General features: G+C 49.9%; 1 protein-coding gene across 2 annotated transcripts; it reads right to left on the bottom strand.

Moving 5' to 3' along the window:
- Positions 1-2049: 2049 nt before the first annotated feature.
- Positions 2050-19741, bottom strand: STRIP1 (striatin interacting protein 1). 2 transcript variants are annotated; one of them, XM_055403766.2, is made up of 21 exons: positions 19523-19740; positions 17065-17134; positions 16281-16355; positions 15739-15873; positions 15370-15490; positions 14567-14635; positions 13431-13537; positions 13196-13323; positions 11770-11952; positions 11177-11394; positions 10318-10383; positions 10147-10210; positions 8983-9054; positions 8420-8494; positions 8129-8226; positions 6762-6888; positions 6454-6554; positions 5643-5709; positions 4984-5088; positions 4145-4349; positions 2050-2990 (listed from the first exon to the last, which is right to left on the bottom strand). In XM_055403766.2, the coding sequence occupies exons 1-21, from the start codon at positions 19700-19702 to the stop codon at positions 2743-2745; spliced, it is 2514 nt and encodes an 837-aa protein (XP_055259741.2). In that variant the 5' UTR covers positions 19703-19740; the 3' UTR covers positions 2050-2742. The 2 variants fall into 2 exon arrangements, with proteins under 2 accessions (XP_055259741.2, XP_088691684.1); XM_088835558.1 differs by lacking the exon at positions 11770-11952 and having other exon boundaries at positions 19523-19741.
- Between the last annotated feature and the right edge of the window lie 3785 nt (positions 19742-23526).

The raw sequence follows: 23526 nt of genomic DNA, 5'->3' as shown, positions 1-23526 counted from the left end.
GGGAAGTGGCCCCCCCTTGGAATCTTGAGAGGAGCTAGGCTTGGTCTCCCTTTGCTAAGGCTCCTCTCCGCTCCTGTCGGTCCCACCTAGAGAAGCCCTAAATCTTGATCCTGGCAGGGGCCCAGACACCAGACCCGGAGAGGAGAGCCCTAGCTAGCATGCCCTTCAGTTTCAGCTTCCAGTCTCAATCCATCAGGAAATGCTTCTCATTAGAGCCATTCAATCTTCAGCCTCAGGCACTCCCAATCCTTTACACATCAGCCTGAATTATAACCCCAACGCACAGACCCTCTGCAGCCCCAGACAGGAACGGAGCCCAGTATCCTCAAGAACTGGGCATTTCCTGTATCCAGCAGGGGGAGAACAGCCTCGGCAACTGGCTCATCCCTGCTGTGAGCACAAAGCATGCTCTCTGGGAGCCCTTGTTCCTGATGCTGGAGCTCCCTGCTTCCCCTCAACACCTGAAGGCTTCCCTTGCCTTTCGCCTTCCCCAGTAGGAGGGCACTGGCTGGGAGCAACGGGCCCTGTGAGGCCCTCCGGATGTCTGTCTCTACCACATTACTGCTTCCACTTGCTTTTCTAGACAGCTCTCCATTGACTGTGAGCTTCTCAAGGAAAGTAAGAGTGTGGTGTCCTGTTCACCTGGACACTCAGGACACCCAGAACGGGCTCGGCCCAGACCTGGCTTCAAATGGCCAATCTGCCCAGAGCACTCTCTGTGGCCATGGTTAAGGCCCTTCCCCTCCTGCGCCAGCAGATGTAGGATTCACCTGCCCAAGCTTTACTGGCCCATTCAGCTTTGATATTCTGTGTTCATTCTGCATAGATATATAGAAAGATATTAACAGACCTTTGCAAACCAAGAGAGAAAATGGCACCTTTGCTAAGGTGAAGCTTCAGAGGAGAGATTGGGGAAATAAAAAACCGGGAAGGAGGTCAAAGCCTCAGCTAGGTGGTTTCAGAGAGCCAGGCTGCATGATGAAATAAGAATGTGAAAATTTATCTTACTCAAACTTCAGTCTCAAAATACACACTTGCCATTGATCCTAGTACTAAACAGCAGAGAATCCATCGTGTGCACAAAAATTGTGTTGAATCCCCTTGTCCTGTGCAAGTTACTTTGTGGTAAAGGACAACTGCAGGGACCTTCCATCTCCGAGGCCATGTGACTTACACACAGAGCACACTGCTGGCTCCACCAGGCTGCTCATAATCACGCTGGTGTGTTAAGGGCTATCCTGGGCCCGGACTGAGGCTCAATGGGCAGGTACTGCACGGAAGAGCCAACAAAGGGGAGAATTCCCCCAGAATACATTTCCTTTATGTCAAGACCCCTTGGAGACTTAGAAAAACCCCATACGTGGCCTACTGGTAAAATAAGGAAACTTGAAGCAGTTCTGAAAAGGGGACACCCTTTCCCAGCATCAGAACATAAAATCCTCGGAAGCGGAGCCTCAAAATCGAGGGAGGTGGAGGCAGATGTATCCAGGAATCCGAAGGCCGGAGGCAGGCTCCAGGGGGCCTCACGCTGACACTGAGCACAAAAGTGCGCCCTGCTTCTTCTTCAGCCACGCGGGCCTGCCGATCCTCTCTTTCCCAGGACTCCTGATGGTCTGCTTCCCCAGGCTCTGGGCACTTAAGTCTCCTCTCAGTCCCAGGCACCTGCCAGTGAGGGCCCAGGACAGTCCACCCCTTCTCTGACTTGGCTCCCCCCCCCCCCAGTACTGGAATTGGTTTGGCTGAGGCCAGCTCAAGAGTGTGAGCCAGAGAAACCTGGGGTTCCTAGTGCAATTATCTCTAACCTGGGGGGGGGTGGTGCAGACAACTTATCACTTCAGCAACCCCAAGCCCTGGAGCAAAACCAGACTGACTAGGGTGAGAACACTTGGGCTAAGTACCAACTCCCCCTCTGCATCCCCCTCAGATGGGAAAAGTGGGCAGTTTGGCAGGGACAAGGGAGTGATCTATCAATGCTGGCAAGAAAACCCACTTTCTAGACCTGGAGGAGATGTTCAGGGGCCATGTTTCCTGCAGACAAGGCAACAGGCATTGGTTTTGCTTCCTTTTAATGTAAACAGAATACACAAACATTAAAAACCTCAACATGACACAGGAAAATACACACAGGTTTATATATAGATATTTACAGACCTTGCACACCAAGAAAAAAGAAATGGCCCCTCTGATTAAGGGAAGCTTCTTCTCCTCCCCTAACCCCATCCAAAACTAAAGTGCTGAGGCAGCTGCAGGAGCCTCTGCAATTGCTTCTGGATGAAACCTATCAAGAGGCTGGAATGACATCAGAAACCCCCAGAGCAAGGCCAGGATTCTGCTCTAAACTCAAGCCCTCCTTCTTTGGCAAGCTGACATGCCAAGGATTTGTGTCTCAGAAGAGTGAGCATGACCCCTGAAATTCAGACACAATGCATTCCCAGCCCGTTCCAGCCTTGGGTGGAATGACAAAGGAGCTGCAACCAACTATGTCCAAGAGAGGAGGACAACAAAGAGTGAAGGAAAAGAGGATCTCAAGCAGAGAGATGACCACTCCTGAGCAGGACCCTGGGAATCAAAGAGAAGCCAGATCCAGACTTGCCCACCAGCCCAGCACTGGCTCAGAAGGGCACTGTAGGGATGTGCTGCCACCTGGAGGAGGAAGGGAGCACTGCAGCAAGGAACCAGGACAGCCCCTGGGGTACCTGGAGATCACCCCTTCTTCCATTTTCAGCCTCCCGCCCAGGAGCCTCACTGCAGCAGCTCTTCCCAGGAAATGGGTTTGGAGAAGACCTCCCTTTCTAGCCAGAGGTCATAGTTCATCTGGAAGTCCTCCGGGAGCTCCACCCGCTGGCCCAGGACACTTTGCAGGCAGTTGTCCACAGGCAGAAAGTCGGGGTTGCTGTGGGCCCGGTCATAGCGCCGGGCATTGAAGCGCTCGATGTTGGCACGGAGGGCACACTCCTCTGCCTGGAAGTCCCAAGGCCGGGCATCGAGATCTATGATGAAGCAGGAGGACATGTTATATTGGGAGCCAAAGCCTTGTGGCAACTCCCCTGGGGGTGTCTGCGGCTCAGGGCCTTGCAGGCCTGGGCTTGGACTGTTCAATGTCACCCAATAGCAGGAAACCTCCAATCCCAACTCTCTGGAAGACTGACAGGACTTCTTTCCTAGGTACACAGGAAAGTCAGGTCAAAGGGGAAACGCCAGAGCTACGGAGAAAGAGGCTATATAGCAGTTTATGTGGATCTGCTGGAGGAAAGCCAGGAGTACAACACACTTCTCTGAAAGGCACATTTCCCCTGGCTCTCCCAGATAAGAGGCAGGAACCTACAGATACCCCTGTTTGCTTATTCTCTCACTGCCCTGACCAGGTGCTGTGGGCCACCCTGGCTCTGTACAAATTCAGGGCGTTGGGAGTGCAAATGTGGTCGCGTGGCCCTGGTGCTGTGGTCAGGAATTCTAAGAGTGTGGCAGCATGCCTGGGGGTACCAGGAAGACCCACTCTGCCAGGGAGACCAAGGTGGGGAGGGGAGGAACATGTGCAGATACAGAGGGGGACAGGGAGGCACGCTACCAGGAGAGGGAACAAAAGTCCGGGACAGGATGGCCAATGTGCTCAGAGCCCTAGGTGTGATGGACGCTGGGCTGAGAAAGTGGAACAGTTTATAGAGGAGGACAGGGAGGGACCACGTGCGGCCTTATGTGTTAAGAGTTTGGCTCTAATTCTTAGGGAAATCAGAAGTCAAAGAAGGATTTTACTCAGAGAGATACCACCACTGGATCTGGGTTTTATAAATATCACTAGGGCAAAGTCTGAGGCGCTGATGGAAGGAAAGGAACGAGAGGCAGGGAAGCCACCAGGAGCTGCGAGAACTCCGGTGGCCAGAACCAAGGCAGCTGCAGGGGTGAGAGAAAGGACGAGAGGTCGGGGAAAGTCTTGTGACAGTCCTGGAAAAGGAAAAGAGGCACCGAGAGGAGCAGGGGTGACCTCAGACACAAGCCTGGCAGTTTCTCCAAGTCCTCCCTGGCTTCCCATTCTGACGCCACAGAAGCAGGAGCTGGGCGCTTCCAGGTTGCTCGGAGGGAAACAAGAGCAAAGGCAGAGCCGTCACGTCCCCCCTCCCCCCGCTCGGCTCACGTGCAGCCTCACCGTTGCCGTAGGCCCAGTCGTCGTTCAGCCGGTGCCGCACCTTCTGGTAGATGGCAGACATGGTCTTCATGTTGCTCTTTCGCCACTGCCGTCCCAGATACTTGGTCTGCACCTTGAGCAGTTTCAGCACATACAGCTGCATCATGGCCTGTTTCACCTTCAGGGCCCGCTTCAGGATGGGGGCTGACTTGAACACCACCAGCATCTGGGAAGGGGCACGAGAGAGGCCGTGGTGAGGGCAGAAGTAAACCCTGCTCTGTCATCTGCTGCTGTTCCTCCGGGGTTACGGGCAGGGTGACCAACTGCTGCAGTCTTCCTCAGACTAAAGACATATGACTTCCACTAAAGTCTCCTGGCTAAAACTAGGAAAGTCCCAGGCAACCCTGGATGGTTGGTCACCCGAGGTATGGATCATTCTGGAATCTGAAGAAAGCTATGGATTCTGTCACCCAAAGTATCCCTATGTGCAGGTACATACAATTTCAGGGGGTTAGTGGGCCTCCCCACCCGAGGCATCCACAGACTCAGGATTAAGACGATTCTCAAGCCCTGGTTATGTCACCAGTGGAGATTAAGAGGATACACAAAATTCCTTCTATATTACACGTGACTCTGTCTCAATGCATGACTGCGCCGCTTCCAGCTTCCAGTTCAACTCATCAAGGAACCAGGGATCCACCCTCAACATGTAAGGATGTGGCTACAGGCAAGTTAGGTGAGGAGGATGTGGCTGCTCCAGCAACCCTGGGGACTCCCTGCCCCCACGTGAAGGGGAAGGACGGTCTGTGGCACTCTGCTTTAAGCTCTGGGGCTCGTGCCTGCTGGCTGTGCTGACTCACCATCGTCCTTGAATGCTTCCATTTTGTCAGCTTGTTCAAGATCCGAAGCAGATTAATACAAGAAAAGAGGTTTCTCCAGCAAAACTGGTTATTGTCACCTGCTTCCTGCAGGGAAAACCCAGGAACCATCATCTCCTACACAGCTGCAGGTGCCCCACAGTTTCCCAGGCCCTCCCATATATGACCTCAGCACTGCTGGGTTGCCCCACGTGGGTACCAGGAACCCTCTCCTCTCCTCAGCCCAGGGGGAATACCATCCTAGAAGCTGGCAGAGGGTAGGGGGTGCTCCCTAGAATCTTCCTGCAGGAAACGTGGAGCATAATATTGGGGGCTCTGGCCTCAGCCCCTACTACCTGGCGCACCCAGACTCCCTCAGAGCTATGGCCCCAGAGTTCCAGTGTGGGGAAAAGGAAACAACTCGACCAGGTGAGCTCTGGGTCAGCAGCCCCTGAAGACCACAGTCCTGACAAAATAATTTCTAAATCCAAATGTTCCTACAAGGTCCCCGCCCTGGTCCTCCTATGCAATGTCAGTGCTTCAAAGCCAGGCACTCAACAGTGAGCTGACCTGTGAAGACACCTTTCCCCCGGGTGAGGAGGCAGGCTCTCCGGCCCGGCCCTTACTCAGAGGGAGCGCTGGGGCAGAGGCCATCTACTCACCAGGCTCTCGGCAGTCAGCTCTGGCAGCTCGTGCACCACACAGTGAGGGTAGTCCAGGACAGAGATGCTGCAGGGGGCAAGAGAACACGGCACCTGCCATGAGCAAGGGCTGGGGCCTGGCAGGATGGCCACTGGCTCCTGGCTTTCCTCTCTGACTTGCCGGAGCAGAAACAGCAATCCACCTTGCCTGCACTACCCTGACAGGGAAACACCTGCTGCAAGAGCACTTGTAAGACCCCTTTGTAGCTAGAGACAAGCTTGTAATCTTGTGAGGGGTGGAGAGAGCATGGTATCCCTCACAGCAATAAACCTGGGGCTGGGGGGTAGACTTCTCAAGGCAATTGATTTATGCCAAACCCCTACTGGAGACTGTCTGGCTAACAGCTCAGCTTGTGGTGTATCACAGTGACAAGCAGTCCGTGTCAAGTACAGCTGGCACCAGGTGACGGGGTGGGGGTAAGAGCAGACAAGGCATCACAGCACACATGGCCGAGCTCCTGGGAGAGAACAGGCAGCCCCACCAGTCTCCACAAAAGAATGGGGGACACAGAAGGACTGAGGGCAGTACTGGAGCCCAGGATGAGAACCCTCCCACCCAGGCACAGACAGACTGAGTCACCTGTCACCACACTAGCCAGACTCAGGTTCGACAAACTGGCGTTTTCTACAGACCACATCTCTTTCATCTTTGGGTCCTGACATCTGGCAGAGCATCAGCTTGTGGATGCTGACTGGACTCAGTGGAAGAGCCCAGCTAGGAGCCCTGCCATCTGGCCATACCCACCCCGTCCTGATCCCTGGTCCTTATCACCTGTTCTTGGCAGTGATGTAGGACATAATGTTTTGATTGAAGAACTTTAGGATCAAAGGGATGCAGTTGGCAAACACCAGGTGCTGGGCCATGTACTCAAACTGAAAGCAACAGGAGAAAAAATAAGCATGCCCCTTGGGATCTCACCCTTTCTCTAGTGATAAAAGGCCTCGCGTGGAGGACTGTTTATCTTCACAATCGCGCAGAGCTCAGGGAGGTTTGAAGGCCAAGCCTCTGTTCCTGGGGCTGAAGGAGTGGCACTGCCCAAGGCCCTGGCCCCGTGGACAGAAGGAAGGGGCTGCAGATACCTGATAGACGTGGTTCAGCTTGAAGTGCTTGAGCAACAGCAGCAGGACGGCAGAGATGGCCTTAACGATGACCTCTTTGTGGCGGTTCACATCCACTCCCAGCTTCATGCTCTGCAGCACTGTGGTGCTGGAAGCACAACCCCGGTGAGCCCCCAGCACATGCAGCACCTCCTGCCTGGCGCTCCCAGGAGACAGGACTCCTGAGCCTTCTCGGGGCAGAGCTCCCACCTAACCCTCCCACCCTACGGACATCTCAGAGATTAGACCCCACTCCTCCCACCCACCTCCCAAGCAATCTAGCTCAGTACAACTTCTTCCTTCTGATGCCCCAAACATATTCTTAGCGTATTTCCCTGCTTTTCCTCCAAAAATGAACTTCTCATCTCAAGATCTTCCTTAAGCTTCTGCCACCATATGTACTTGTGTTCCTTAGAGCATGTTCTGTTGGAATACCAGCATACTGAGATGGCTCATGTTATAGGGAAAAGGGGTTCGGAGTCAGATAACTCTAGGAAGCATTTACTTAAATCAGTTTCTTAATTTAGGAGTTAAGTTCTTAATTAAGGAGTTAACTATAAATCTTTATAAGAGGAGATTTAATACTTGACTCTGGAATCTTTTTTCCAAGGATCATCAGATGGCCTGGCCTTCTATAACACCTGCTTTGGTGTTAGCCAACCCTTCTACTCCCTCACTGGGCTATCCCCGCTACACTCAAGTGGCAAGCCCACCAGGGAGTTAGGCTCAGAGCTGGGCAGTACTGGCAGGCAGGCAGGAGATCAGGTGCCCAGGTCCTTCTCAAAGTAGAACGTGATCTAACTTTGTACCCTCACATCAAAAAGATGAGGTCAGGGTCCCAGGGAGGAAGAACCCCTAAAGATTTCACTGTTACCCTGAGACATTCAAAATATTTTTCATGCCAGTTCACTGGTGAATAGTAAAGAATCTATACCCGGCTCCAATGGCTGATTTTTATGCAGAAGCTAAAAATGTATGTTCTAATGTCCTAATTCATAGCTTTCAAGGGAGCACTTGGGGAAATGTCAGACACAGCCCCATTCATTTAACAGAGGAGGAAGAGGAAGTGACTTCTCCAATTCACTCAGTCACAGAGTCTATACTAGAATCCAGGCCAACCAGATGAAAGTGCCCCACGAGCAATAAAACTAAATAGTTTACCCAGTACATTTTCTTTCTTCTAAACCAGGAATACCCTAAAGTTAATCTGCAGAGAAGCTTAGCTAATATAACAGCAGCAGCAGCAATAACAACAAAACAAAGAACCACTACCACCCAGCAAACAGTGGCCTGCAAGGCAAACACGCCCCCTTTCTGAACATCCGCAGCACTCAAGACTCGACACTCACGGCATCTCCTCAGGCAGGACGTCAGCCAGGATGTTGATTGAGTCTGTTTTGGCCTTTGAGGTGGGAGCTGCGGCCAGCAGGATCTTCAGCAGTGCTATCTGGGGAGGAGCAGACATTCACACAGCATGGCTGAGAGGGCCCCGGGCAGCACAAAGTCCTGAGAGGCGGTGCTTTAAGAGGTGCTCAGGGGCAAAAGCAGGGGCTCAAGCACACTGGTGGGCATGCTCTCAAGGCTTTGTTGTGGGGAGGTGACCCCATGGCAGGCAGAGCTCTCAGGAGGCGCGCACTCACCATGTACTGTGGCAGGCTGGGAAGCAAGCCTTGGTAGAGAGTTTCTGCAGGGACCTGTTCGACTTCCTCTTCTCCCTTTCAACACAATGGGTACAAGGGACACTGATACAAAGCCTGGTCCTGAGAATGCTCTCCTGAGCCAGCCTGCTAGCTGGCTGGAGGAGAATCTGTAAGTATGGACGTCAACGATGATGCCAATGATGATGACAAACTTTAATGACACAATGTGCTGGGTACTTCACTGGTAAAGACACAATGAATCCTTACTACAACTCTATGAAGAAAGCACTATTGTTATTTCCATTTCACAGGCAAGGAAGCGAAAGCAGAAGGAGCTCGAGTACCTTGCCTAAGTCACCATCCACCAAGGGGTGGAGCTGGAATTCAGAGGTAGGTGGCGGGCCCAGCATCTGTAATCTTACCCCTGAACCTGACACGCAACAGCCCCGCAGCAGGAGCTAGACTGGGAGCTGTGAAGGCAGGCCAGGGTACTCCGCAGCCTAGGCCCATACAGTGCTGGGAACAGCTGGGATCCTGTGAGCTGAGGAAGGCCTCCAACTCACCCCCGAGAGAGGAGAGCGAAGGTACTCCTCCTCCATCTGTGCCTGGACCTCTGCAATCGACGTGTACTTGTGCTGGAGAGAGAGGGAAAGAGGCACTAGGGCAAACATCCCGCATTCTCTGGCCAAACGCCCACACCCGGGAAAGACCCCATGCAATTCTCTCCAAACATCATCTTCTCAAAGAGGGCTAAGCCACCACACAGACCCTGAACTAAAATCCAAACCCAAAACAGTTTTCTAAGTGGGCACCTATCTCTTAAAACCAAAAGAGATGCACACAACAGATTAGGGGAAAAAAGGCAAATTAAAGGAGAGAAGGGGACTTTCAGATAGCTACAGCTATAGGAGGAAACTTAAAATCAGAATCAAGGACTTAAGTACTCAGAATCCAGTACTCAAATACTCAAAAAGCCTAGCTGCATGAGGCCCACCTGATACTACAAATTTCAAAAATATATTTCAAAAATACACGAACATTTCCATTCCAGAGATGCTCTCAGGGGACACACCTCATCCTCACTGTGCTGCTTCCTCCCACTGGAGGGACGCGTGTGGGCCAAACACCCTGGTCTCTCCCTGCCGCCCCCAACTCACTCCTCCCCTTCCTGACTGGCCAGTATGGGAGGAGGAACAGGACAGTCTCAGCCCAACCTCTTTCTCTTCTCTCTTAAGGAAAAAGAAAAGTCTGTGCACTCTTCTGCTCCTTGCCGAGGCGGAGCAGGGCTCCAGCCCTCTCTAGTCTAGGTAGGCGAGTCTGCCTAACTCTGGAAGGGAGGTGTCAGGACACCTCCTGCAGCTGTGCTCTCGTATCACTCCATCGGCAATAAAGCTGGCATTTGAATCTCCATCTGCCTACTCCTCTAACTCAACTCCCTGAACTTGGGCAGGGAAAACGGAGGCTGTTTCCTAGGCCCTTTAAAACGCCAACTGTCAGGTAATATAATCTTTAATGGGTACCCCAGTAAGTACCCAATAAAAAAGCTCAGATAAATTAAGTAAAATGTATGAAGAAATGTTTTCAAGGATACTGCCACTGTCCACCTATTCCTCCACCCCCGGTCCCTTCAGGCAGACAGAAGTCTAAAAAGGCTTCTCCCAACAGGCTGGTCTCACTTTACTCACTTGGGACCAAACTAGGCCAAAAGCTTACCTGAAGCCACCTACCTGTTTCAGAGTCTTGATGCTTTCGTGGATTGGCCTGGGCAGCCCCACCACTGTGTTCGTGTCACTGGAGAAGAACAAAGGCCTGTGTTAGGTCTGGGTCCTCACACACCTGAGGCCGGGAGGGTGACCTTCCCACTACCTTTCTTTAAAAGGCACTCAGATCATACTCACCTGCCCAGAGTGTAACCTATGAACTTGCTGCGGCTGGACTCGAGGAACATCTCAATGTCTTTCTCTCTGCCAAAGGAAAAGACTGCAGCTTTCCTAAAAGTTACCTCAAGGCATCATGGTTAATAAAACACAGAATGTCCAGAAATTGTGAAGCCAAAAGAAAAAGTCTCTCACAAACAAGTCTGTCAACAGAATTTCTCAGATATTTATGAATTTCCAATTACAGCTATAAACTACTCATTTTTTCATGAGTCATATTGTCCTGTCTCAGATTAGGCTAGCTTACATTTTCTGATGGCTTGTTCTGTATTCCCATCACAGATCACTGAAAACTGAGGCTTTACTTAGATCAAGAAAATGACTTCTATATTCTTTCCCATATTCATCTATTTCTTAAGTTGATGCCCTTTTAAACAGATTACATTTATATGCATACAAGAACCTTCCATAGATTCACACACATGTATCTCAAACATCTTAATTATGGTTCTAAAAAAATTCTTCCTTAATCTATAATTTTCTGTCAAATAGCATATACAACCCCTGGGATGGTGGAGATGGGTTTACTTAAATGTCCTTGTTTTAATTTTTTTTGTATTTCCTTTCACTAGTATCACGTCTAACCAAGAGCTAATCCACGTTACTGACTTGAGAGCCATACAAGGGCCTCTTTGTGCCAGGCCAGCACCCTGACCCCCCGGGGCTAGCACTGGGCACTTCAAGAGAGGCTCATCCCAAGGCCAAGGACATCCTGGCCTTGCACAGGACCTCATGTGACAACTCAGGCCAGATGCCAGGCCTGCAGGAATGATGACTCCGGTTTCAGGAGTGAAGAGCGTTCGGGAGGTCTGAGACTCACCTGACCTTGGGAGCCCACGGAAGCCCCTTTGGGCAGGTCAGCCTGTCGGTTTGGGGGTGCTGCAGTGGGGGAGGCATGACCTCATCCCGCTCAAGGGGGAATGTCTCCCCCTCCAGACTGTTGTCGTCATCATTCTCCTCCTCCTCCTCTCGAGAGTCATCAGCCTTGTAGGGATCCCGCTCGTTGAAGGCATCCAAGTTGTCCTGCTTTATAAGTGCCTGAAAGCAGAGGGAAGGGAGGTCAGATAAGAGCCAACCAACAAACGAGAAAGGGGCACGGAGGCTGAGAGGCAATCGCATAGAAAGCTGGCAGGAAGAGAGCCAGGAGCAGCGGGAAACCCGAGAGCAAGTCATGGTCTCGGGCCCAAGTGACAAATCAGTTCTTGCCCCAGAGGCCCTCAGAAGTGCCACGTCCTGAGTGCCCACTAGATCTTGGCCCCTGGGCTGGAGGCAGAGTGTCCCAGCCCTAAAGGCATGCACACTGACTCTTGATCTGAGGGGACCTGCAACAACCTGAGGCTCATCCAGGGACCATGGCACTGCACCTGGCACCCTGAGAACCCTCAGGAATCACGGGGACCTTGTCACCCTCACCTTGTGCTCCCGACGGCCCCGTTTCTGCTGCTGCTCAATCAGGTCGGAGGCAGAGGCCGGGGGTGAGGCAGCCCTCATGTTGCGTATGACCTTGATGCTGTCCTCAGGCAGCGGGGGGAGCCCCAGGATGGCGCGCTTCTCGGCCTTCATGCTCTGCAGCTCCTCAAAGCCGCCCAGAGTGCACTGCACCAGACAGGCGTGGAGCCAGGTCAACATGTCCATAAGCCAGTCCCTGTCTGTGTCAGGCTCGAAAGCATCTGTGACACCACATCTTTACAGAGACCACGCAACCTCTGAACCCCTCGGCCCACCTCCAAGAGAAGCAAGCGACATCATCATGGGAGAGGAGAAAGGGGGGTCAAAGAGGAGAGACACACAGGCTGACAAAGCCTGGTGCAGAAGCACACGTGGCTCGGTGTGGCCCACTGACCCATCAGGGAAAAACTAAGGCTGTCTGAAGAGCTTAATCCTTCAAGTTCCTAGAAAAGTAAGTGACACTCAAATGCTTCAAAAGCTGCACATGCTAGTCTTTCGAAGTTAAATTGGGAATACAATGCTGGATGCTCAAATTAAGAAAACAAAAAACAGAAAAAACTTCATCTAAACATCCCCCTAGAAGTAAAACCCCAGTAGAGCTCAGTGATTTTAGGCTGCTTCATTTCATTGTTTCTGAGCAATTCAACTACTTTCCTCTCTGGTTTCAATGAGGCTTCATAGGCAACCAACAGGCTTCTGGCCAAGAAGAAATGTGTAGACCACTCTGAAGAGGCCTGAACTCAGAGCTCTGGCTCCGTAGAGTTGGCCCATTATGGAAGATGGGAAGGTGGGGCTCAGGGAGAGCAAGAGTACAGACTCCAGCTCCTCTGTCCTCCCAGGTCACTCCTCCTAGCAAAAAGGGCTCCTGATCTGGCATGGGTATGGCTACTGAGCATGGCCCCCAAGCCAAGGGTGATGGCCAGCCTGCTCTCCTGGACCCAATCCTTCCCTAGCTAGAAAGAAAGTAAGCTTTTACACCATACCCTGAGGATAATGTAGGCTCAGGGCTCACCCTTTCTTCTTTCCAGTGACATCTGACTGAGGGGCCCCATTACATCAGCTCTAATCTTGCCTCGAATCACTTTACAAGCTCCAGGTTCAAGAGCAGCCTGTCTGGGGAGAAGGTGTTCCATGATTGCAGAAAACAGTTTCCAGGAACCAGGGAACCAACCACCTATTCTGATTCAAACGCCCAGTCCTCTTTGGCTGCTGTGAGCCCAAAGTGACACTTTTTTGTCATTTCCTTTCAGGACTCTTCTTTCAGAGTTTTTTTTTTTAAACTAAAGCAGTTATGTATTCATATAATTCAATATCCAAAAGGATACACAGTGAAAGTCTCCCTCCTCCCCTGTCCCCTAACACCTGAGTTTCCCTTCAAGGAAGTGCTCACCAACACTGTCTTCCAGAGCAGCAAGAGAACCTTTTTCATGGGGAAGTGAGGTGCATGGCCACTGCAAAATTTAGTCACCATCCCAAACAGCATGATGGCAAATGGCTCATTGTTGTACAGCGGGGAACCTGGGGGACAGCAAGGTATCAGGACCATCAGCAGCAACAGGACCCTCCCAAAGCCCTCCAGCTTCCGTTCCCAGGAGGGCCTCCAGCCAGGGCCCCCAGAGTCCTACCCAGCTCAGCCCTGAAGGTCTGTCGCATTGTCCTCCACTCGGCCTTATCACCCTCACACTCCTGGTGAACAGACTCCACAATCAGGTACATGATGTTGAGCAAGACCCTGGGAACAAGAGGCAGCTCATAAGAGGGCAGGATGGGGGATCAAGGGAGCACCCCTGGCTTCCTCACATCCCACCCAACATGAGAAAAGCCTGTACACAAAGGCTGGCTGGGGTGGGGGTGGAGGTAGGGGTGCGGGGACTGCAAGGTAGAAAAAACGGGAAACTCGGTCCCACAAACACCTTGTGATGTTTCCTTCTTTGTCCTTGGTGCTAAGGTTGGGACCAGACCTTCTATTCTGTGTTTCTAGGATCTGAGTGCTTACTCACAGCAGATGCTTAATAAATGGCTACTGAATGGATGAACATGAGCAAGAATGGCCCAAAGCATTTACTACCCTAAGCTTCCTGGAATGAGAAAAACACAGGCAGGAGTGAGCTGTGGAAGCGGGTGTTGGATCAGACAAAGCAGAGGATGGTCAAGGTGAGAACAAGCACGTGTTTACCCCGTGATGGAGTAGAAACAGGAGTGAGCAGGACGATGGCCAGGGACCCTAACTACAGTAGGGAACACCACCAGCATCTAATCTGAAAACTTCCAAATTCACAAAAAGAGGTGGATTCTAATCCTCACAAAAATGGAAAGGTGATCTTGCTGTTTAGCAGCTGCTAAACTTTGGACACAGCCAGGAAACATCCTGAAGTCGTCAGGACTAACCCCATGCAGATGGGCATCAAGCTGAACATGAAAAGCAGAGCTTGTACCTGGTTGACACAAGAAGCCACATCGCATGCTTCATCCCAGTACAAAAAGCCACTCCACCAGGCTTCCTGGCAGCAGTGTGGGCGGGAGGCCACACTTCTACTAAGCGGCTTCACCTGGGATTTCCTCTGGGGGTCTCATCCCAGGGCCCACCCAGGGAGCCCTCCGTTCGGCCTACTCATCATACACTGAGCCCATCACATCCACAGATTAGCGTGTGCAGAAGAACAGCACACACAGCGAGGAAGCCCAGAGCGCCCGCCGCCGCCTGCCCTGCCCTCCTCCTCCGGCTACCACTCAGGGAGCCCAGATGTGCTGCTTGCCTCACCTCAGGTCCGTGCTGTCAGCCAGAGAGATGGCTGGCTTCCTCACCGCACTGCTGCAGGCAGCACTGTTGCTGTGGGAGAGACGGGAGTCAGCGCCCTCCCCCAGGCTGGAAGAGAAGTGGTTCCCCCAACAAGGTGATAAAGCCCTGTGCGATGCACTTAGACTACACAAGAGCCCACAGGACCCAGCGGGCAAAAACTCAGGCCCTGAACCAGACTGCCAAGGTTGCAATCGTGGCTCTAACACTGCCGAGCCATGTGCCTTTGGACACTCCACTTCTCCATGCCATAATTTCCTCATCTGCAAAATGGGGACAGTAACAGCAGCTATGTCCTTAATGAATTAGTATGTACAGTGTCCTTAGAACAATGCCTGGGACATGCAAGCACCCAAGGAGTGCTTTTACTATTGACGGTGTTTTCCTTAGATGAGAAGCAGCTGACCTGTCCGCCAAACAAAGGACGAGTGGAGACAAAGGCTAGAGCAGGTGCCGTTTGAGCCCACCTGTCAGACTTGGCCTGGTCTCCTGCTTAGGGGAAACTCAAGGCTGTGCAGGTTCACAATGAGAACTTTTTTTTTTTTTTTGGAGGAACACTGTAGGCCTGGGCACTGTCTAATGAGCTCTTTGGTGTAAGCGAGCTGTGGGGCCCCTCATTGGTCTTTGAGGTTTGGGTCAACATCCCGCCTATTATTCAAACTGGCTGGTCAGAACAGAGCCCCATGTGGCCCATTTAACCCTCAAAACTGCTTAGTTCTGGAAGCTCTGCCCCCCTTCCCCTACTTAAGCCCCTCAGAAGAACTCACTCTATTTCCATGTTCAGAAGCTCCACCAGAGCGTTGAAGGTGCCCACTTCCAAGAGCAGAAAGGTGTTGTAGCGCATCCAGGACTGAACCTCGGCCTCTGAGCTGCACTCCCCAAAGGTGCCTGCAGACACAGGGCACGGCTCGCTGCGCCCCTGCCCACATCTGACTGGGCAGCAGACACAGGGCATGGCTTGCTGCGCCCCTGCCCGCATCTGACTGGGCAGCAGACACAGGGCATGGCTCACTCGTCCCTGCCCACATCTGACCAGGCAACAGACACAAGGCATGGCTTGCTGTGCCCCTCCCCGCGTCTGACTGGGCAGTATCACTGAAGCTGGTGTCAGGGGTCCCTGGGTGTCCACTCAGTACCTTGGGCAACATAGAGAATTGCCCGAGCCACCTTGAGCCTCTTCTCCCTGGCAGTGACCTCCAAGCCATCCAGGAGCCTCATGGCGTGGGTGCGGTGCTGGTTGGTGTCCAGCTCAGTCCACTTCTTATCTGTCACTGCCGGGAGAGAGACTGCTTAGACTGGAGCCCAGAAAAATCCTCCTAATGCAACAGACACCGTGTTAACCCATCAAATTCAGGACTGCCACAGGACCAGAAGCTCAGAAAGATAAATAAGGGAGGTCACACCACCGCCCCATGAATTTGAAGTGTGGTTGAAATACTGCTATTTTGGGTGCAATTTTAATTACATAAAGTTCCCCCCATGATATACACTTCTGAAAAGTCCCCACCAGAGTACCTGCAAGCCCACCCTACATGTCACATCCGGCCTTGAATAACCACGTTTCAGCAGGCTTCTCAGGCCACTCCAGGATGACTGAGGTCATTCAGATGACTAACAGAAACCTGCAGCTCTCAGGATGCAGGGTGAAAGGAGCCAAGAAGTAGGGGAATCGTCTCACCGTGCATCCGAAAGTCCTCTTCAAAGCATTTTCGATTCATCAGGAATTCTGGTCCTTCTGTGTAGCTATAGAGCTCTGTCAAGAAAAAAGGTCATTTTCTCCATGTCCAAGTCCCATAGCAGGGTCACAAGCAGCAGAGAAGGTCAGGTGTTTGCTTCCAGGCCCAACTCTGTCCCTGAGTCATACTGACTCCTGGACGATGCTATCTAATTACTAAGGGGGTCTCAGTGCTCTAATGTGCACAACAGAATGCTGACTACCCTTATAACCAGATGCCAGCGAGGCATAAAGCCTGACATTTCCAGTCCAATGCGCAGTGATCCCACCATGCCATGCCAAAGGCTGACTGCCACCATGAACATGGCTCTCTCAAGTGGTGTGAGAACAGGGCCTGTACTGTGGAGGCTTGAGAAGCAGCTCAGGCTGATTTCATACTACATATGGGCAGCAGTGGCAACAGATGGGCACAGAGATAGACCCACTCACTGGCATTCCTCAGGACTCCTTGTTCGAGGCGAGACCACTGTCAGGGGGATTGTGTATGGCCAAAGAACATCAATGTCCACAGTGGGACTGGGCCACAGCCAACTGAGCTGACCATGTGGAGATGTTTCATAAAAGTAAAGGACAAGTCAAAGTTATGAGATACGAAGGGCTGGCATCTAATAACAAGTTTTATATATACATACCATTACTAGTACTAACTAGGATATAAAAGGAACTCCAAAATGACACTCACTCTCAATTTTATTAAAGACCAAATAATAGAAGGCCTCTGCCTTACCTGAGAGCTCTGCAGCCCACTTGTCTGTGTCAGCATACTCAAACTCCAGGTCTGGAGACTCAGAATAGCCCTGTTGAGAAAAGGAGAGTTATGTAAAAGATCAACGTGAGTGTTTTTCACAGGAACAAACACACATGCTTCCAGAGACACCACTGTGTTACAGGACATCACTGCCCTCACTTTTCTGACGTTTTATCACAATGTTTTTGTCTTCTGGGTTAGTTCGGCTCTCCCTACCAAGCCCTCTCAGAGTACCTTGCACTACTCCTTCACAGCACTTACCGTAACTCATAGTTACACACGCACCTGTGCATCTGTTTAGTGTCCATTCTTCTCATCAGTGATTTCACAATGCTCAGCAAAGTTCTTGGCATGAATGACTGAATGAAGAGCGTATACTCAAATAAGTACTTGTTGGATAAATGAACACTAAAGCTCCATGCGTTCCATGCAGTAAAATGATCGTTCCACATGGTGTTAAGATTTTAGAAGCCTCGTTTCTTTCTGGCTAGTGCGTTATCAACAGCTCAGTACAAGTTAAGTATTGACACCCTCAGTCTTACTGCCTTTCTCTCAAATTTCAGCAAGAACTGACAGAGAAGGCAGCAGCTGAACAGAAATGGCTTCCCTCCCACACATAGGAGAGATTATGGCAAAGAAATCTTTTTACTGCTGGAAATATGTGAGTACTGAGAACACACCATCTGGGAAGCCTTGTTCTCGGAACAGAGAAGAGGTGAAGAAAAAGGTAGTCCTCAGCTTAATTACAATCTACTTGGGAAGACAATGACCACCCACAGAATGACATAACATACCCTCAAACATGAATAACATAAATAACTCTACTTCTTATTCAGAGGCAACAGACTGCACACCTTCCTAAGTTCCTGAGCTTCAGTTTCTTCATTTATGTAATGAGGATGACAAAAATTTATCTTGAAGGTTTTTTAAGGACTAATCAAAATGATGTAGCACACAGAGGCTCTCATCAAACACCTGCCTCCCTGTTACGCAGGCATGCCTCAGGCTCCCAGCCTACTGATTTCAGCTTTGACTCAAAAAAGAGCTGTATCAGTATTTCTAAGAAAATAGATTCTGACAGGTCTCTCAGTTTAAATGTGTTCACTGAGTGACCTTCCATGTGTTGAATCTATATAGAAATTAAAGGGTAGAAAGTACATTTAATGGAAACACTTAGGAAAATTGTTAACTATTTAACAACTATGATGCCTCCGATGATGAAAGTGGAGTCACTCCTACCACTTTTAAAATCCTCCATACTTGAAAAATTATTAAGAAGTCACCACTGATGTGCAATCAGCCCATCATGCAAGAGCTACTAAAAAGTCTGTTTCATTGCTTTTTCAAATAATTCACTTCAAGCTCAAAGTGTATCTGACTGGAACTTGTCAAATTTTGATATTTTACCAGAGGTTTGTTCTTGCCAACAAAAACCAAGAGCTTGAGAGGTACTGATTCCAGGTGTCTATAAAGATAGCATCATCACTCAGGTATGACCTGATACATTACATCTGGACAAGAAAAAATGGCCTCTCATTAATAAGCACCTGACTGCTAATCAGCCTCAGGGTTGTCTCAGGTGAAAGAAATTTCCTAGTAAGTGCTCTGGGAACATGCTGATTAAGAAGCCCTAAAACGCTGCTACGTGTGTGTCTTCATTCATGAATTCTACAATGGAATGCAGTGGGAGTAATTCTTTAACTCGGGGTGAGGTGACTAGTCAGCTCCAGACTACGGTGTCTCCGGAATGGGAGGAACAGCCCACAAATAAGAGAGATGTTGAGCCTCAACGCCTGTTTAAATTATTTCTGATCTTTAACAGTTCAGCATCGGGCGGACTGGGCACACCAACCACCGGGCACTGTCTAACCGTGGCCTGAATCTGCAGTGGCTAAGCTCAGAGCAGAACAAGACTGCTCCCCTTTCCAACCATCGCGACCGACAGGCGCGTAGTATTGATACTATTGGTGCTAATTAATTAGCTCAGTCCTTCTCGGAGGTGCCTTTCCAGCCCACACACGCCCTCCACCCTGCGCCGCGGAACCCACAGGACCAGAAGCTGGAGGTGAGTAGGGAGTCGGGGGTGTAGCCGCCCCGCCCTCTAGATCACAGACTCTTCACCCGAGAAATGGGGCAGGGGGCGGACTTCCCAGGGGCTGGGGCCCGGAGGCCGCGCCCACAGCCCGCGCCTCAGAAAAGCCGACGCCGGCTCCGGGAGGGTCTCCCGGTCGGCAGAGCTCGGGGCGGGGACCCCGGCTTCACGCCTCCGACCCCCGAGGATGCCAGCCTTGCTTCCTGCTCCTTTCGCTGTAAATGACAACTCCCCTGCCGAACCGTCCAGGAAACCCAGCCTGGACCCGAAAGTGGCCCCGAACTGGAGCCCGGGTCCACCGCCGCCGCCCGCCTGGTGCTAGCCTCGCCCCCCGAAGCTCCTGACCTCCGAGTCTTTTCGCTGGTTGCGGTTGAACTCTCTGGCTTTGCCACCAGGCAGGAGGCCTCCGGCGGTCCGCGGTGCCCCAGGTGGAGGCTGCGCGGTTGCAGGCGGCGGAGGTGGCGGCGGCTGAGGCTGCTTGTTGTTCATGATCAGCGGGCCGGGAGTGCCGGCTGCCGGCTCCATCTTGGCGGCTCCACACCCCCGGCTCAATTCACGGACTATGGCTTTGATGCAACTCTCGCGTGATTTCCTCCCGGAACGCGCCCTGGTCGCCATGTTAAGTGTGGCGGCAAATATCAGGGCCATCTTGACTGCCCAACACCTCGCGAGATTTTCTCTGTTTGTGAACTCTTACCCTTCTTGCAGTTTCTGTTTCGTTTCCAGTTTCAGTCAGTCAGTCAGTTCAGTCGCTCAGTCGTGTCCGACTCTCCGCGACCCCATGAATCACAGCACGCCAAGCCTCCCTGTCCATCACCAACTCCCGGAGTTCACTCAAACTCATGTCCACAGAGTCGGTGATGCCATCCAGCCATCTCATTCTCTGTCGTCCCCTTCTCCTCCCGCCCCCAATCCCTCCCAGCATCAGAGTCTTCTAGTGAGTCAACTCGTCGCATGAGGTGGCCAAAGTATTGGAGTTTCAGCTTTAGCATCAGTCCTTCCAATGAACACCCAGGATCGATCTCCTCTAGTTTAGAGATCGTTTTATCTGCAAAGCCTCCGTTAGTCCCTCAGCCAGTTTAGTGGAACCCCTCTCTTTCCTTTAGCATCGCTTTGTACTTGTTACTTTCACAGCTCTGTCTAAGGCTTGGGGATATTGTAGAGAACAAAATGGACACGATCCCAGCCTTCGTGGAGATTACCTTCACGTGGGGGAGATGTGGGAAACGAATGAGTAAGTCAATGAAACAGTTACGACATTCTTTTAATCATTCATTCAACAAACATTTAATGAATGTCTCCTAGACTTCAGGAAGTGCGAGAGTTCCTACACTAATGAAGAAAGTGAAATGATCTATAACATAGAGCCCGTGGGTGAGCCAGACAATGCGCTCACAAATAAGTGCTGAGAAGAAACGAAAAGAAGTGTAAGGCATTGAAAGGTGACAGTGATCGAGGTACAACTGGGCTATGTTAGGTAGGCTGCTCAGGAAAGGAGGGGCTGAGAATGATTTTGAATGAGTTCTGAAAGAAGTGAGGGAGAGCCATGCCGATATCCGTGGAGGTAACATAGACAGAGGGACCAGCTAACTGCAGAGCCTCCTAGGTGGCTTGGAGAAGAGCAGTAGGAGATGAGGGCCATGCAGATGCAGGGGCCGATAAACACGGGGCCCAGAAAAGCATAGAAAGTAGTCCGGATTTTATTTTAAGTAAAATGGAAAACCATCAGAAAGTGTTGACCTGCTGCTGCTTTTGGAGAAAGGATTGGGGTGTTTCCAGAGTAGGTGAGGGTGGACAGGTTCAGAGACTATATAGATGGAAATGATGGTGTCTTACGCCAGGTTGGAACATTGGGTTGATATGGTTGGTATTTCTGTATTGTGTAGGCAGATTTGCTGAAAGACTGGAATCTTAGCAGCAGGATAGGAAGGAATAAAGGATGAGTCCTAAATTTTTGGCTTGAGCAACTGGGTGGGTGGTTGTATTGCTTATTAAAATAGAGAAGTCAGAGGAAAATAGGTTTGGAGGAAGATCAAGATGTCGGTTTTGGACCTGTCATATTTGAGATGCCCATTTGACATCTTAGAGGTGATGTGTAGTAATTATAATTACCTGATACTGTGTTGTGAAATCCTTAAAACCGTTTTATTTATCCCTGTTTCTCCAGAACCACATTTTGGCTGCTCAGTTCTTGGAAAGTCATTATGATGCAACTTTTGTATGATTTCTGCCAAGGTTCCACCTGGTAGTTGCTTTAAAAGTCTTTGTTGCAAAATAATGAATAAATCCCAAGCTGCTGGGGGTTCAGGAGGGGGAACTCATGTACACCTGGGGCGAATTCATGTCAACGTGTGGCAAAACCAACCAATATAATATTGTAAAATAATTTGCCTCCAATAAAAAATAAATAAATTAAAAAAAAAAAGAAACCAAAAAAATAAATAAATAAAAAAAACCAAAAAAACCCAAGCTGCTATGTTGGTACTTCCTCCTACCTATGTTCCTGTCCTTTGGTCCTGTTCCTTTTCAAATCCAGTAATATATTTTATAAATTCAAATTTCATCCAAGCTGAGCTGGTTCAAGCTGATAGGAAAAACTAAGGAATTTGCAGGAAAAGGACCAAAGTTGAGAGAATTCTTAGATAATACCAGCAAGCCCCACATAACCGAACACCTGACATCTAGTTTCAGTGACCACAGTTTGGTCACGTTCTAAGACGGACCAAAAGCTTAGAAGCTTTGATGAAGTTCCAAGACTTATTACCACAAGTTGTATCACCTGGGGAAAAATTTAGACCTTTAAACAGTACACTATTTCAGCTACATTCAGAATAAGGAATATTTTGATTTAGTAAGAGGAACTCAAAAGCCTCTTGATGAAAGTGAAAGAGGAGAGTGAAAAGGTTGGCTTGAAGCTCAACATTCAGAAAACAAAGATCATGGCATCTGGTCCCATCACTTCATGGGAAATAGATGGAAAAACAGTGGAAACAGTGTCAGACTTTGTTTTTTTGGGCTCCAAAATCACTGCAGATGCTGATTGCAGCCATGAAATTAAAAGACGCTTGCTCCTTGGAAGGAAAGTTATGACCAACCTTGATAGTATATTAAAAAGCAGAGACATTACTTTGCCGACCAAGGTCCGTCTAGTCAAGGCAATGGTTTTTCCCGTGGTCATGTATGGATGTGAGAGTTGGACTGTGAAGAAAGCTGATCGCCGAAGAATCGATGCTTTTGAACTGTGGTGTTGGAGAAGACTCTTGAGAGTCCCTTATACTGCAAGGAGATCCAACCAGTCCATTCTAAAGGAGATCAATCCTGGATGTTCATTGGAGGGACTGATGCTAAAGCTGAAACTCCAATACTTTGGCCACCTCATGAGACGAGTTGACTCACTGGAAAAGACTCTGATGCTGGGAAAGGTTGGGGGCGGGAGGAGAAGGGGACGACGGAGAATGAGATGGCTGGATGGCATCACCGACTCTGTGGACATGAGTTTGAGTGTACTCCGGGAGTTGGTGATGGACAGGGAGGCCTGGCGTGCTGTGATTCATGGGGTCGCGGAGAGTCGGACACGACTGAGCGACTGAACTGAACTGAACTGAACTGAACTGAATTCCACTTAAAAAAATTGTTTTATTATTTTTGGCTGCACTGGGTCCTTGTAGCACAGGGGCTTCCCTAGTTTTGGTGCAAGGGTTCAGTAGTTGTGGCACGCTGGCTTAGTTACACCCCAACATATGGGATCTTAGTTTCCCAACTGGGGATTGAACCTGCATCTCCTGCATTGGAAGGTGGATTCTTAACCATTGGACCACCGGGGATGTCCCAGTAATTCCGCATTTAGTGATGAGTTCTAAGGAGATAAAACTTTAGACAAAGATATTGTGTGATGATTTTCCAGGCAGTGATACTTTCAATAGTGTAAAGTTGGTACAACCTAATTTGAAAATAGTCAATAAGAAAACAGCTAAGTAATGAGTCAAGCAAAAGATTGAATATGAAGTCATTAATATTTATGTTTAACATAAAGAATTTTTAGAGGCATAGGAAAATGCTTATGATATAATCGAATGTACAGTTGGTTCTCTTGTGCTTGTGTTTGTCTATAGAAAAAAAGACTGGAAGGAAATACACAAAATTGTAGTAGGTTTAATTTCTAGATGGTAAAAACTTATTTTCATTTCCTTCTTTATACTTTTCTGTGTTTTTGAAAATTTTATTATTAAGGTGCTATTTTTTGAGGTATAATTTATGTACAATAAACCACATATGTTTGAAGTATACAATTTGGTATGTTTTGACGTATGCATAAACACATAAAATCATGACCATATTCAAGACAAGAA

This window comes from Moschus berezovskii, chromosome 4, assembly GCF_049115385.1.
Source record: "Moschus berezovskii isolate FMDL1 chromosome 4, NW_MosBer_1.0, whole genome shotgun sequence".
NCBI classification, from domain to species: Eukaryota; Metazoa; Chordata; class Mammalia; order Artiodactyla; family Moschidae; genus Moschus; species Moschus berezovskii.
Note: the sequence above shows the minus strand (reverse complement) of the source record. Positions and strands in the feature narration are given on the sequence as shown.